Below are 16416 nucleotides of genomic sequence, written 5' to 3' on the forward strand. Positions count from 1 at the left end.
GAAGATAGTCCTGTTCCTCTACCGCCTCTCTACACCTGGGCATATCCTGGAGGCATCCACCCTGCCTCAGTACTGATATGAGGTCACTGAGGGTACTGCTGGTTAGATGCCTACTAAATGTGTCAGTTGCCTGTGTAGCCCAAGGTGTCATGCAGATATCGGAACATGGTTAGTAGGACTATATGTACTTGTCAGGTGGCTATTTCATCACAGCTCTCTCACTCCTAAAATATAACCAGCAGCCCATACCCTCTGACATTTTGCCTGTGGTACTGTTTAGAGTTCTGAGTATGGTAGCATCAAATAAATTATGTTTTAGCATCCTGTTCAACAGACCTGTGAATTTATAGTTCATTCATAAACATTGCTTTCATAAAAAAGTTGCCAAGTCTGCATGTCCCTCATGTACACATGCATAGTATGTTCTGTCAGGATCACACGTGTAGCAATAGTCTTTTAAATGCCAGATGTGTAGTAGATGTGCACTTTTGTACAAATTTGGAGAACAATATGATAAACAAATTTTAATGTTAATTGAACACCAACAGTTTTTCTAGCAGTATTTATTTGTTTATTTGATTGGTGTTTTACGCCGTTACGTCGTAATATTTCACTTATACGACGGCCGTCAGCATTATGGTGGGTGGAAACCCGGGAGACCTCGGGGAAACTTCCGCAGGTTGCTGACAGACCTTCCCATGTACGGCCGGAGAGGAAGCCAGCATGAGTTGGACTTGAACTCACAGCGACAGCATTGGTGAGAGACTCCTGTGTCATTACGCTGTGCTAGTGCACTAACCAACTGCGCCACGGAGGCCCCTGTTTTTTAAGAGTAGACCTGCCATTTCTTATTACATCAACTCATCATCATGTGAAGGAGCACTAACCATGTTTTTACCTACTGCACTATTCTTGGCAATGTTGTGACTGTCTATATCATCCATATAAAATGACAACCAGTTAGGCTGTTATTATTCAGTGTGATAAAGTGTGTTACTCGTGCCCTTCTAAATTGTGAAAAGGGGCCTTGCATACATGTCTGTGTATAAAGCTCAGACTCATTGAGTCTATCAACCCCTTGTCTAATCAGTTTGCATGTTTGAAACAACAGTGGTTTTTGTCAGGAGGTTTGACATGACCTTCACAAACGATGAAGGTTTTTTCTGAGTCTTCAAGTTTCCTCTGGTTATAAATTTTGTCAACCAATGTTGATAAGTGAAAAGTCATTAAACAGCGATCAAATACATGTAAATTAGCAAAGTGTGTTAAGTTGCGATGATATTTTTGAAAAAAATTGCAAATATACTTGTTAATATACTTGGAAAGTGTCAGACAATGAAGAAAGTGTTTTATTTTACACAATGGCTTGCATAAATTTATCCTAAATTTCACCCACAAAAGTGCATTTTTAGAGGCAGAAAATGACATAAAATATCATTTTTGGTGCTGAAAAATACATTTTTCCAGCAGAATATCATAATACCTTCCAAACCAGCCTTAAACACTTTTGTAGAATCATTAGTTCTCAGAGCAAGTTGTGCAAGTTAGTCATGGACGATATTTTAGGTCATTTAGGGTATGTGTAGTTTGAAGAGGGAATACAGCAAAATATATTGGTCACTTCCAGTTGTACACTATATGTACATATAATTTATACAAAGCTCAACATTCTGTAAATCTAGACAATCAAGTCTGGTTTTTTTTTTTTTTGATTTTGATAAATATCTGCTGCATTTACAGTCAGCATGTCCAGTGCCCAGGTTTAACATTTTGTGGCTTTTCTCAATTTGCTTTCATGAACTTCATTGAATAAAGTGGACCTGTGCACTATAGCGTATTTTTAATTACATTTTTTCATTTATTTTTTTAGATGGAGAACATTATCAAAAGCATGCAGCATCCAGAGACTGGAATACCTGTTCGCAGCCAGAAAATGTTCCTCACGACAATACCATGTGCTTTTACAGGTAAGTCCGACTAAAGGATGGTTACAGTAGGTTACATTTTAGGTTTACCTTATTTGAGCTTAGTTTTGTCTCAACATTGCATCCGAGTGAAGAAGCAAAGCGGAAATGCTTTCCTAAATAACATTTGTCATTGCTGATGTCTTTTTGGATGGCTGACAGTTTTATCTAGAAACAGACTTTAATCATCATTCCTCGATTCTGATTGGACTTCATAACTGAACACCCAAAAAATTTGTCTGTGCACGTGGAAAATCTCCACAGCATGCACAGTGTGCAGGTAGAAAATAAACTTTCCACCAACTTCCTTGCATAGATCCAAAATAGGAGTTGCTGCATGCAGATTTATTCCATAATACAATGCTCAACATGCGTAGACTTCATGTGAATTTGTATTTTAAGCATATAAAGTTTTCAGTAGTGAATGTCATATGGCTTGAAGCAAATCTTCATGTAAAGTAGATTTTTCTGTTGCAGACACAAAAGGTAACATAACCTTTTCTAGCTGTTATAAATACATGTAGTAAATGCGTAAATCATATTATCAATTTTCTGTAGTGCAGCTGAAAATATTCATTGTACATGTGTAGCGTGATATATGTATATGTAAACAGGATTGTATTGAGGCAGGAATGTACATGTGCTATACTTGCTCAGGTGTCCCCAAACTGTAAGGCACATGTGTTAATGATTGGGAGCTGGGGTGGGATTCATCATGGGGTGAAGGGAAAGAGCTGCCACTGGGCTCTAGTGATTGTGAGATAAACATAGAGCATGTAATAGCTGGAGCTTCTTGGCCCTGGGTTTAGCTAAGAATGAGAAAAACACAAATATACTGTTAGATAGTATGAATGTCTGCATGTTTTACTGGGTCATGCTACTCAGCAGCTGGAAGCTAAATGCCTGAATATATTCCCAGTGAATTAAGATCTTTATTGGACAGCTCCTGTGCTACTTAATGCCAAATGTGCCACCATACAGGGTATGTACTGGGTATATGCAGTGGTCCTTACACTTAATGTGTGGTTACCATACAGTTTGATATAATTTAGCAGCTAGGCACTTCACTCTGTAAGCCAGTAAAAAGATACTGGCATTTGTCACCTGATTATGTTGAGTGGAAGCTGGTGTTGAACACAAAGCCATATTGACAGTGGTCTCTTCATTTCAAGAGTATTTCACGTATACAACAGTGGCCAGCATTATGGAGGGAAGAAACTCTTTTTTTATACAGTGTACACCTTGTACACATTGGTTGATTTACTGACACCTTGTTCACATTCTTGCGGAATCAGCATGACCATAAGTACTTGTACATGTAGACATGGTTCATTGTTAACCTGTGCATCATTTACCCATTTAAAAAATGCTGATTAAATACACTATTTATTAAATGTGGCAGGTGCTTACAAATGCAATATTAGAATGTTCACATCAGCACAAAGGTTGCCTGTGTTGTTTACACCTTGTCTTGTACACATCTTGGTTTGCAGTAGAGACACTTTGTCCATTTTACATTGTGTAAATGTTTTGCAGATTTGAGTATACAATATAAGACACATGCCTGGTTCACATGGCAATATAAATGTGAACAATAAATTACAATAACATGCCCACAAGGTGTAGTAACCCTGTTCACATGTGAGCTTGTAGTACAGTCTTTATTAGCTGATTCATAAAATAATGTGCTCTATAGACACCTTTATCACATAATATTGTGTAGTATATACCACTTGTTTAAATGTACATATTGTAATGTTCAGTATTGACACCGTGTTCACACTGCAGTTAGCACGTCCTAAAGATATGCATATATAATACTGTCATACTTGTTTGTGTGTAAACCTCTAGGCAACATTATACTTCTGAAGGCAATTATTTAAGGTAAGACAATCATCTGGTAATATTGTGATGATGTCATTTTCCCTCTCTTGGGGGTTTTCAACGAGAAGGGTTCAACCCCTGTCATTCTCCTTTTGGACATGTACATGTACAGGTGGAAGGTATTTATAAAGGTATCAGTGTATGGGGAAGTGGGTTAATTGTAGCTGAACCTGAGAGGTGTGACGTCAGCCTCTGAGGGAGAAGACGTAAACCAGGGATTTGCATACCTCACAGCCACAATTAGCAGAGTGCCAGCGCTCAATCTCGTCAAAGGCACAATTTCATGGGCAGAATTAATTGATTTATTTATCCTTGCCTCAGGATGTTGTCTGTTTCAGCAAGGCACAACCATCTAAAGGAGATCCAATGTTACTGCATCAGACTTTGTTTAATTAGATTGTGTTTTCAGCATAACTTGCAATTCATCAGTTTAATTATTGACAAGATTGAATGAGTACGTAGATGTGTTGTATGTTATGACAAACAAAGAAGTCGCTTTTCCAGTTGATTTCACTCCAAACCACAGATTCTCCTGTGTGGAACCACAACATGGAAAGTAAAAGATATAGGACAACTCCTGTGCTGGTAGTTGTCAAGCCACTTAACTCAGAACAGGAAAGAGCTCATATTTGGCTGTTAAGGCATTTATTCTAAATTCTTTTTTTTTCCCCTTTGAGATGTTCAATAGATGCAGGCCCAGGCTTAACAAAGCTATATGAACGCATACATGCAAATGTACTGTAAAACCAAAAAAATGAGCAATATGAAAAAGATATTGATCATTCTAAAAAACGAGAAAGAAATTTTCATTTTTAAGGCATATTCTAAATTTCTTAATAACCCCGTTATTTTTGGCATATTTTTCATCAATGGTCAGAACTATTCAGTAATGACGTCATTGATGAACATTTTCTGTCTTCACAGTTTCTTCCTTCAGACTTAACGGATTAATCTCAGGTTTGGGATGAGAAATCCTTTGTCACGAAACCTTCGTTGGCATTACATTTTTTTAACATTTGCTTATCTGCCTGTGTTTGTTCATTCAAATTTTCATTTTTGTGCGATATCTTCCTTCATTTTCATATAATGTATTGATCTCATGACCAATCACTTGTCACGGCATGATATTTGACTCAAAATTACTTTAAATTGTCATGGTCTGTCTGTCCCTTCATTCATTGTAAGTTTTTCCAACTTTGTATTCTTGCATATTTACTGATTGCTGAGTTTACCCAGTCCCGATATATTGTCGGTTGTTTGTTTTTTTTTATGTAGTTCTCCATTGAAGACATTGTGTCTATAAGAATTTTCTGTTATGCCTGGCATGATTGTGTACTGAAGATCCAGTCTTGACCCCGAGTTAGAACTGACTGTTTGTGCAATCATTGCTTTACTCCAACCCATTAACCTATACCACACTCCCTACAAAATGTAGTGGGCCTAGTAACGTTGCATGTACAAGTACACCTATGCTTGCGTGATGTCACAGGCATAGCTTTAGCTCAGTTACCTTGTGTCTAATTGTGTTGAGTATACATTTACACATAGAAGATGCGGGACAGGTGTATTATATGCAAGCACGGAACTGACCTGTGTTCTCCCTCACAGCTATGTATGTCTGTACACAGTACATGCTGTACATGTGTCTAGAACTGCTGATCAACTAGAGGAAGGATATGTTACTTGACTTTTGACCATCTTAATGCATGCATGAGTTCTACGGCAGATTCCATTATGATGTTCATGGAGAAGTACATAGAAACACACAGAGATGATACCAAACCTGTTCACACATCTATTTCTGTTTAACACACTTTAATATTAGAATATGTGTCGCCATATTTATGCCGGTAGCGAGAAGAATACCGTTCTTTAGATGCAATACAATCAGGTCATTCAGTAATATTATACAAGTAGATTTTAAAAAAGTCCCATTTTTCAGATGTGATGTCGTAATGAATAGCAACACTACATACATGTGTATAAAACTTCGTGTTGTAGAGGGGTTTTCCAGGACCAAGCTGAATATTCATCACATGCATGCCTGTAGGTGTTCATTAGTAGCTCGTTTGTGCACAGTATAGAGAGCTATTGTCATACCTGTGGCATGGCAGTTAGCGTCTGCATTACCACAGGTCAATCAGTTCACGCTAAGATTTTAGACGTATGGTGAGCTTTTGCAAATTTCGCTGAAAGAGTATCCTAAAAGAAAGATGCTCTTTTAATTTCGTGTCATTTTGTGCTTTCAAAAAGGCCTCCACTAAATTACAGTAAAAATTGTGTAAACCTATTATGCCTAGTACAGTGAGAAAATATTGGTTTGCTTTGTAGGTTTATACAAAAAGAATTAGCATGCCGTAGATACAAATTAATGGAACAAATACAAGTTGGTTTATTCAATAAAAATAACATGGTTTGCAAAATGGAGATAAAAGTGGGCCAAGATAGGCCTGGTGGGTATTGATGGTGGGTACAAGATGTCGGTTTTCAGCAGTGTCTGTGTTGGTAAGTTTCGTTGTATTTCCCTTGCCACACAATATTAATCCAGGTGCTTGACCTGATTGGCATGTAGGGTCAAGTAGACATCACCCTCCTTTCCTTGTGATGTCCGGTAGCTTTCTTATTCTTATTGGCTGTTATATGACAGCCTCTTGTTCGCAATAGCTCAGGTATTCGTTATTCCATATTTGTTATATAACATGTCGCAAAGTTTACTTTTGTCAATATGTGAAGATCGTCTCAACTTAGCCAACGTATATAAAAAGATATTGAGGTATTGAGTATTATGAGAATACATGTAAGACTACAACTTATAATATCTATAATGCCATCTCTGTTGTCAGTATATGTACTGTATGAACCATTTTCGTTAGTACGAAGTAAGTATTGGTTAAAACAATTATTTGTGAATCAGAGCTTTGGAGAACCTTTCACTGACATCTCCATACAGGGCCTGCAAAGCTACATGTATAAATGTCATCATTGTCAGATTCATCAACTTGTGACCTAACATTTGCCCTTAAAACAAAAAATAAGTCTATCATGCCTTAACAAAGTAAGAAACATAAAATTTAATTTTCTTCAAGTTCCCAAAGAGGCGGATTGTTTGAAGAAGGTGTATTTAGATAACATTGCTGGATTCACCAACAAAATAATATCTCATTTTCGAAATTATTCCCTACCTGAAGAAGGTAGAATTACATTTTGTGGGGTTGTCATGGTTCTGCTTGTCATGTTCATGGCCTGCATTTCCTTCAGATACATTTGTCAAATCTAAAAGGGATTTCCTCACTGTGTGTTACTGATTGACTGGTTGATGAACCAATTGCATGTACATAAGTGTTATTGTACTGTGTGTTCACTAGCTATGTCTGTGACTGGTTGATGCACCATTCACATGAAGTGTTATTGTACTGTGTGTTCACTAGCTATGTGTGTGACTGGTTGATGGACCATCCACATGAAGTGTTATTGTGCTGTGTGTTTGCTGGCTATGTGTGTGACTGGTTGATGGACCATCCACATGAAGTGTTATTATGCTGTGTGTTCGCTGGCTATGTGTGTGACTGGTTGATGGACCATCCACTTGAAATGTTATTGTGCTGTGCGTTTGCTGGCTATGATATGTGTGACTGGTTGATGGACCATTCACATGAAATGCTGGTGTACTGTGTGTTTTGCAGGCTATGATCTTTGTGACTTGGTTAATGGAACACCCACATGAAATGCTGTTGTACTATGTGTTTTGCAGGCTATGATCTTTGTGACTGGTTAATGGAACACCCACATGAAATGCTGTTGTACTGTGTGTTTTGCAGGCTATGATCTTTGTGACTTGGTTAATGGAACACCCACATGAAATGCTGTTGTACAGTGTGTTTTGCAGGCTATGATCTTTGTGACTGGTTAATGGAACACCCACATGAAATGCTGTTGTACTGTGTGTTTTGCAGGCTATGATCTTTGTGACTTGGTTAATGGAACACCCACATGAAATGCTGTTGTACTGTGTGTTTTGCAGGCTATGATCTTTGTGACTTGGTTTATGGAACACCCACATGAAATGCTGTTGTACTGTGTGTTTTGCAGGCTATGATCTTTGTGACTGGTTAATGGACCATCTGGACATTGAAGATTCTCCTGAAGCTTTGCACCTTGCTAATCTCCTATGTCAACATGGCTACTTCTTCCCCATAACAGATGTAAAAAACCTCTCTGTGAAGGATGATGGATCATTTTACCGTTTTCAGGTAAGCATGTTTTATCGGCACATTTTCAGACATTTTTGTTTAAGGGAACAAAGGCGTTGGTTTTCAAGACAGAATAATCTTTTCAATGAGTTTTAACATTTTATTGTTATTGATAAGTAAATAGACTAGAACAGGTATAACCTATAATAAAGAGACTGTGGGTGTAAGCATTTTTGTGAGACATACACTTGATTGAATTGTATCAGTTATTTTAGTAGTACAGTATGTCAGAATAACACACACCCAACACAACACATTTGTCTCCTCGTCTTGGCTGAATCTGCTGAAATAGAGCTAGTCAAAACTTGTGAGAACAAGTACAAAGATAAACTCTGACATATTAAGCCATAAGACAGCTCAAACCAAGCACAGAAGGGTGTTATAAAGATTTTAATAACCACTAGTGTTTCCATACCTTTGTTGATTGATCTCTGAACAGTTAGGTAATGTCTGTGTTATTTTGATCATTTGGACATGATTAAAACAGGACAGGAATTTTGAGGACAAATCCAAATACATCTAGTTGTTACAATGCTTTTGGTGCTTTTGAAAAGGTGCTTTATTGAAGAAGGATATTATTTTTCTCTCGGTTAAAAGAATTGTCCAGTTTGGCACTAAGTTCTCTGCCAGATTTGAACAGAAAGACTGTGGAAAGCATGATGTGTTTTCTCTGTGGCGAGCTGCAAACATCCAGGGTTGTTTATGGACTTAAAATCAGTGACTGCCAAACATGTCCAGCTTTACAGCCGAGGTTCCTCTGGATGAGGGATGTTTCCTTGATGGCCATATAAACTTGCACCTTACCCTTCTGCTTGCTCGCTCACCACCAGTTTACTTATTTGATTTCCTGGCCAGGCATTAAATTGCCTGTATTACCCAATCCTTGCTATTGGATTGGGAGCTTAGGAACCCTGTGGGTCAATTAGACATTAATTGATCCACTGCTAGAGGCTGTGGGTATCTGGTGGTTCACAGGGCGTAGGGGGGACTGGGTATTAATGGAAGGGTAACAGTGTTACATGGCTATAATCTGTGCATGCCAGTAGTGACCGGAGTAGGAGCTGATGTGACAGCCTGGCAGCCCTGACCCCAGCCTCACAGCTAAACCAATCCAATGACCTAATCATGGAGTGAAGTAGACTGAAACATTTGTATTAGTTATTGCTGTCCGAATACAAAAATATTTCGTCCAGTAGATGTCATAAAATTGCCTGTACAATGGAAAACTGGATTCTTTGTAAAGGTCTCAGAATAACATGTCTTAGGATGGCTTCAAACCTGTAGTTTCAGTTTAAGGTGGCATAAATTCTAAGTAGAAAGAAGGAGGAAGAAGGCTTTATCTTTTTGGCATTTATTCTGCCACCTTCGGAAGAGTGATAAGGCTCGATTGGGTTTAGTTTCACCTCATTTAGTTCCTGTATCTCTCCAGATTTGATCGTCCATGTCAGTTACATATACTTCACACCATGACTGTAACCCATAGAGCTGATGTGATCCATAGCCCTGGAGGGAAGCCAGGGAGACTCGTTTCCCATCACCAGCCTTGATTCACTATAGAAGTTTAAGGCATCCCACTCCCCTCTCCTCTCTCTGCCACTTTCCTTCCCTTTTGGGGAGTGACTGACTGTGACAGATAGGCCTGGCAGGGAGGGAGAGGCAAGTTTCCCTTCACCTGGCCTCATTCCTGTATCACGCCAGCCTTTAGCCACCTTCCATCAATTATACAGCGTTATTGATTGATCCTTGCTAAATTGGTTGGCAGTCTGCCTGCCATCTCTGACAACCACTGGCACACTTACTCCTCAGAGTGATACATGCTGTTTTCTCTTCCTTTTCTTTCTTCTGGCACTCGCAGGAATTAGTTGGCTGCTCACATTACACAATTTGCCTCTCTGGTGACTACACACACAAGTGGACTCCTCTCACAGGTGTCTGGTGACAGACATGTATCTGATGGTGTCACTGCTCACCTGGCTAATACGATAAAGTCTTCACAGTTGTACTTGTACTGTGTAAAATGTGAGAAATCAGTCTGTGGCAGGGAATTATTACTTGAGGAAATGTGAGGCTGTGTTCTACCATCTCTCATGGACACAGTGAATGATGCAGCTTGTTAGAAGTATATGTACAGTACATACCGTCCATGCCATGAACAGAAAATTTGAGATTCTTCCTCTTAGTGTATCCATTCTACAAGGAAATCAATGATGTTTTTATGATGTCACCAAAATAATGCTGAAAAATAACAAAAGAAAGTAAAGTCAATTACTTCATTATGTCACCAGTGCATAATCTGTATGTGTCTGTTGGGAGCCAGAACAGTGTCGGTGTATATGCAGTTACGGAGTTGCAGAGAATATACATGTAGGATTTGTATAGGTATCAATCTGCAGTATGATTGTGAGTGGTATGAGTTGAAATGCTGTCATGTATTCACATGAATGTACACACATTTACAAAGACACAATGTAGACCATTACACTTTGTGTAGCATTATAGATGTGGGTGGATTAACACCTAGTGGTTGAAGTGTGGCCCACTAGGATGGTTTACTGAGTTCATCATTATGTGAAGGATTTTTATCCTAATAAACCTGTACCCAATGACGTCACTGCTGAAATTCTAAGTGGGATTTGAGATGGGTTAAGAGGAAATCCGTCAGCAAATTTGACAGGTAACAGATGATGAATTTCAGTTGGGCATAATGGAAGCCAAATGTAGTGTTCAGTAACAACCATCTAATAAGACAAGACAATGCACACGGAAGTTTTGTCAACGTTCAGTGGCCATAAGGCTGGGAAAACATTGATTAGGGCTAAGGAGTATTAGAAATGTTGTAATGACAGAATCTAGTGGTGTGCTGTCTGCTTTTATTTATTTATTTGATTGATGTTTTACGCCGTACTCAAGAATATTTTGCTTATACGACGACGGACAGCATTATGGTGGGTGGAAACCGGGCAGAGCCCAAGGGAAACCCATGACCATCTGCAGGCTGCTGGCAGACCTTCCCATGTATGGCCGGAGAGGAAGCCAGCATGAGCTGGACTTGAACTCACAGCGACCGCATTGATGAGAGACTGCTGTTTCATTACGCTAGGCTAGCGCGCTAACCGACTGAGCTGTCTGCTTTTAGAAAGAGAGTCAGTTCTTATGAGGAACCATATACCATATGGTCTTCCCCTGAAGCTCTGTGTAAGACAGAAAATGTGGAACACTGAACAATTGTATGACATTTTTCTGTCTGTATAAAGACAAGTGGTTTCATGTTTTAATAAACTTTTTACCTAACAACCATTTTCATGAAGCACAGAGTAAAAAGGTGATCGGTGTGTTGGTTTTGACTAATGCAGGCTCATATACCTTTAGTGGGTCATCAAATTAAATCAAATACTAAAAAGCCCATTTAAAATTAGGTGAAAATTTAAAAAAATATGTTTATTTATATTGCTTTTTGAAGCACATGACTGACAGATTGGCACATTTCTCAGGCAAGTTTTGGCATCTAAGAATAATATATGTATATATAATAGTTTTGAAGAGAATGAGACATGTTACAAACCCAGCTACAAAAGGAGCACCTGCTTTACAGAAATCCCTCACTTCACAGGGACCTTAATAGGAATTTGTAAAAACCTAAAAGAGAGTAGGGACTTCAAGTGGACTTCCCTAAAGTACCAGGGTGCTCCGTAGAGACTTCTGGAACAATTGCCCACACCAAGGGACATCAGAAGGAATTCTTAGACTCTTGTAGTTTAGAAGATGCAGGAGACTTCCGGAGAGCTTCTTGGTGTTTGTCACTTTTGCCAAGGGCATAAGGAACTTCAGAGCACTTCAAGAACTTGAATTATCTTCCCGTGATTTCATTGTTTAATTGCTTGCTCTCATTGAAATTTGAGTAATTCAGTCTACTGGGTAGTAATAAAGCACATATGCAAAAGATTAAGATAGGACAGTGGGTACTAAGTTAGCATGGGATGTATAGAAAACTGTCTTCTTGCTGTAACCTGCCAGTTGACCAGGAAGGAATGGGATGCTAAAAAATGTACAAAATCTGGGCTTCCTTTTCTAAGCCTTACAATCCATGGTAATGGGATCCAGTTTTGCATTTATGACAGACACTATGTGATGAAGAATATCTAGATGAGTCATAATGATAAGTTTGTGTTGACAAGTAAATGAAATTTGGATGTACATGTGCATCAACCAAAGGAAGGCCAGGCACCATCTTTATGTATTGGAATACAGATTGGTTACCAATACAGCAATGTTCTAAAATGTGTAAAAAAGACTAGTATGTAGCCTTATAGATTGAACTGTAACATGACGTTCTGGATGTATGTTCATTGCATGTTCAAGTACATGATTCTTTCTTAAATGTTATCTTTTGTGATGAACAAGCTTTATGCTGTTTTAGATAGTATGAAAGTAGATACTTTAGACATCATTATTTTTGAAATATTTACTTAGTAACTAATAATATATACTAATCTTAATTTGTTTTTTTTATTTTATGAAAAGTGCAAGGTGGTAAAGACCGTTAGATAGCTGACAATTCTATATCTTGTCACTGCTGGCAAAGTAGAAAGTTTATGATATTTCTATATTAACAAATGCTTTCTAGTGTGCAAGCTATATCATTTTGGATGACCAGGTTTCAGGTATGTTTTTTGCTGATAGCAAACTTACATGTTGCAGGTGCATGTATAGCTCTTGCAATGAGGTAGGTTTACGTTACAAATAAAACCATTTATAGAATATCTACTTTCTGTTAAGTTTACAATGATGAACCTGGAGTGATTCTCGAGGACATCAGGGAATGCTTCTAAGGGACTTTCAGGTCGCTTCTAGGGGACTCCCTATGTACTGACTTCATAGGGACTTCCAGAAAGTCCTTTTGATGCTTCATTTGTACTTTTTGGATGGCCTTCAAAGGGACTTCCCAGTGATGGTTTACATGGGTCAAGGGACTTCAGTAACACTTCACAATTGGAAGTCCCCAAGAAGCCGGTGTGATTTACTTTGCGCTTCACTGGGGACTTCAGGGGAAGTTCAAGCGGACTCTGTTTATAGCTGGGAGGTTGCACGGCATGTATTCACCAAGGCAACGTGGGTTACACAGATAGGGGTTTAAATCAAATGTTCACAAAGGTAAACACCAACAAGGAAGATAACATCAGTACCGTGTGTGTCCACCACCGGCATCAATAACTGCCGTACACCTCCTCAGAGGAAAGATGACCCTGCTGAAGAAATCCTGAAGGATCAGTTGCCATGTATCCTTCAGAGAGACGCTTCCAGCTGCTGCAAGTTGAGGGGCGGAGCCATATTGGCAAGTCTCCACTCCATCTCACCCCAGACATGTTTGATGGGTATCAAAACAGAGAAGAGTGATGGCTGTGTGTCAGAATGATGGGGGTCTTCGTGCATGTAGCCCTGTCTCACGTAAACGGCAGCGCATGGTTTGAGGACCAATTTTTGCCCCTCTCCCACGAATAGCTGAAGCTGTCCTCGCTTCTGGCTGGAAACAGTTCCTCAAATGGGTGACCTGGATGTAGTGGTCTTATTCTGGGCTTGTGACGTGTGGTTGCCCCATTGGTTGTCGCGTGAGCTGCCAGTTTGTTGAAGACGTTGGGAGAGTCTAACAATTGTGGACATGTGACAGTTGAACTGTTGATGTATCATTACAAATTCAGCTATGAAATTAGAGACCCAAAACCATGTCATTGCTACAAACTTAATCCCTGCTTAAAATTCAGATCGGTTCTGCCATCTGATAATTGTATGTCTGGCAACAGTTTTGGGCTTGAACCGTTCACAGTTTACATCATCAGAAAGAGTGATGTGTGTCTAATGGCTTTTAGTATATTTATCCTAACATGTGATCCTCAAGATCCTCAAGAGTTAAAAGTGTACCTTAATTAAGAAGCTGTATTTAACTGTGTACTGTTTCTCTGCCCACAGAGCCCATGTTACTGGCCATCACATAATCCAGACCCTGACAATGTGGACTATGGTAAGTCTCATTGACATTTGATGATGTATGAACAGATTTATCTTTTACTAGAACTACTCATTTATACTTTAGTGATGTAGTCCATTGAAATAGAGATAGTAGATTCCCTGCATTTTCGATTTTTACAGACTTAACATTAGACTAGTATTGGTATTTGTTGAGTTTTTTTTAATTTAATTATTTATGATATGGATGTTTACAACATACACAAGAGCACAGGTATTTTGTTTATATGATGACGGTCAGATTTATTGGTGATACAGTTTAGTGGTATTCATGGAACTCTTTAATGAAGCTCCATGAAATTTGATAGCTGCATTAATACTCCCACATGGCACGTGTTTTCTCAGGGAGAAATGTCTATCACCGCTCTAAAAATAACCTGCTAATCAAAAGTTCTGACTAACAAAAGAGTTTGAGGACAGCTGATAATTTTTTCTGTAATTCTCAGTGACATTGATGGATTAATGGGTAGTCTGGTCAAGTATTGTAGTCTGTCAGCATAATGGTGTAACTGCAGACGGTATTAATGTTCACTGGACGTTTGTGTTACAGCCATTTACCTGGCAAAGAGAACAATGCGCAATAAGCAGAAACATGGCTTGGAAGAATATGAGCAGGTAAGAAGATGATTTGCCATTATGTCATAGCTCTTGGAAAATACAAATTCATCAGCTGTTGGCAGTCACCATCAGTCAGCTGTTGGCAGTCACCATCAGTCAGCTGTTGGCGGTCACCATCAGTCAGCTGTTGGCAGTCACCATCAGTCAGCTGTTAACAGTCACCATCAGTCAGCTGATGGCAGTCACCATCAGTCACCTGTTGGCAGTCACCATCAGTCAGCTGTTGGCGGTCACCATCAGTCAGCTGTTGGCAGTCACCATCAGTCAGCTGTTAACAGTCACCATCAGTCAGCTGTTGGCAGTCACCATCAGTCAGCTGATGGCAGTCACCCTCATTCAGCTGTTGGCAGTCACCATCAGTCAGCTGTTGGCCGTCACCATCAGTCAGCTGTTGGCAGTCACCATCAGTCAACTGTTGGCAGTCACCATCAGTCAGCTGTTGGCAGTCACCATCAGTCAGCTGTTGGCAGTCACCATCAGTCAGCTGTTGACAGTCACCATCAGTCAGCTGTTGACAGTCACCATCAGTCATCTGTTGGCAGTCACCTGTTGGCAGTCACCATCAGTCAACTGTTGGCAGTCACCATCAGTCAGCTGTTGGCAGTCACCATCAGTCAGCTGTTGGCAGTCACTCTTATGCTAGTCGTTGACAGTCACCATCAGTTAAATGATAGTTGTTGACAATCAAACTTAGTCAGCTGTAGGGTAGTCACAATCAGATTTCCAAAAAAGTTATCTCTGCCCTGATTTAAAGACCATTTGTATTTATCCTCTCGTTTAAAATTCAGTATAATATTGTCCTCACAAAAATACTCCTAAAGAAACTTTGATTCCAATTTTTCTTGACCAGAACTTCAGAGTTGGATTTACTTGTAGATGTTGACTTTTGGTTTAATTAGTACATGTATATCATATTGCCTCTTTGTCTTATAAAACCGGCCCGGATAGCACAGTTGGTAGAGCGTCCGCTTCGGGACTGGTAGATCCAGGATCAATCCTTGATCGAGTCACACCTAAGACTTTAAAAGAGGAAGTTGTATCTTCCTCGCTTGGCGTTCAGCATGAAGGGGATAGTGCAACGACTGGTTGACCCGTATTAGTATAATGGCTCGGGCAGGGCGGCTTACTTGCCTTCGGTAAGTCGTCTCAGTGAAGCAGCACTAAATAAAAGAGCGGTGGAAATCCGTCCTGCAACAAGCAGGCACATTACACGTACATGCACCCTAATGATTCCTTCGCCGTCATATGACTGAAAAATTGTTGAGTACGACGTTAAACCCCAAGCACTCACTCACTCCTTTGTCTTATAAACCTGCGTGGTGTGGCATTATGAGAAGAACACAAAATATATCTGCTTCCAGTATTTGCAGTCTAAATTTGGAGGCATCATCTCCAATGTCAAGACCACTAAAATAACCATTGTCATTATCGCATTGAGGTGTATGATGATGATTGCCAGGGCTACTTAAATACACCTTTTTGATGTGACAGAGTGTAAAGCTGACACGACATAACCTTCACATAATTGTCATTGAGTAGTGACAATTATGTCTCCAGTCCAGGCATTATGGGCTACATGGTACTACTTCTCACGCTTTGGGATTAAAAGCCTGTGGGCTTCTTAGCTGGATCACACCTACATGTACAAGGGATGTCCCAAGAGAAGTTAATGTGCTGCC

At 39.5% G+C, this 16416-nt stretch overlaps 1 protein-coding gene across 1 annotated transcript in view; it reads left to right on the forward strand.

Annotated features, from left to right (window-relative positions):
• The window catches only part of LOC135473400 (regulator of G-protein signaling 7-like), a 31886-nt gene that overhangs the window by 1443 nt on the left and 14027 nt on the right, over window positions 1–16416 (forward strand). Inside the window, exons 2-5 of the mRNA XM_064753253.1 lie at window positions 1871–1967; window positions 7938–8098; window positions 14063–14114; window positions 14670–14734. Of these exons, the coding sequence (XP_064609323.1) occupies window positions 1871–1967; window positions 7938–8098; window positions 14063–14114; window positions 14670–14734 (375 nt within the window). The remainder of the gene's footprint in view (window positions 1–1870; window positions 1968–7937; window positions 8099–14062; window positions 14115–14669; window positions 14735–16416) is intronic.

Source organism: Liolophura sinensis, chromosome 1 (genome assembly GCF_032854445.1).
Source record: "Liolophura sinensis isolate JHLJ2023 chromosome 1, CUHK_Ljap_v2, whole genome shotgun sequence".
NCBI classification, from domain to species: Eukaryota; Metazoa; Mollusca; class Polyplacophora; order Chitonida; family Chitonidae; genus Liolophura; species Liolophura sinensis.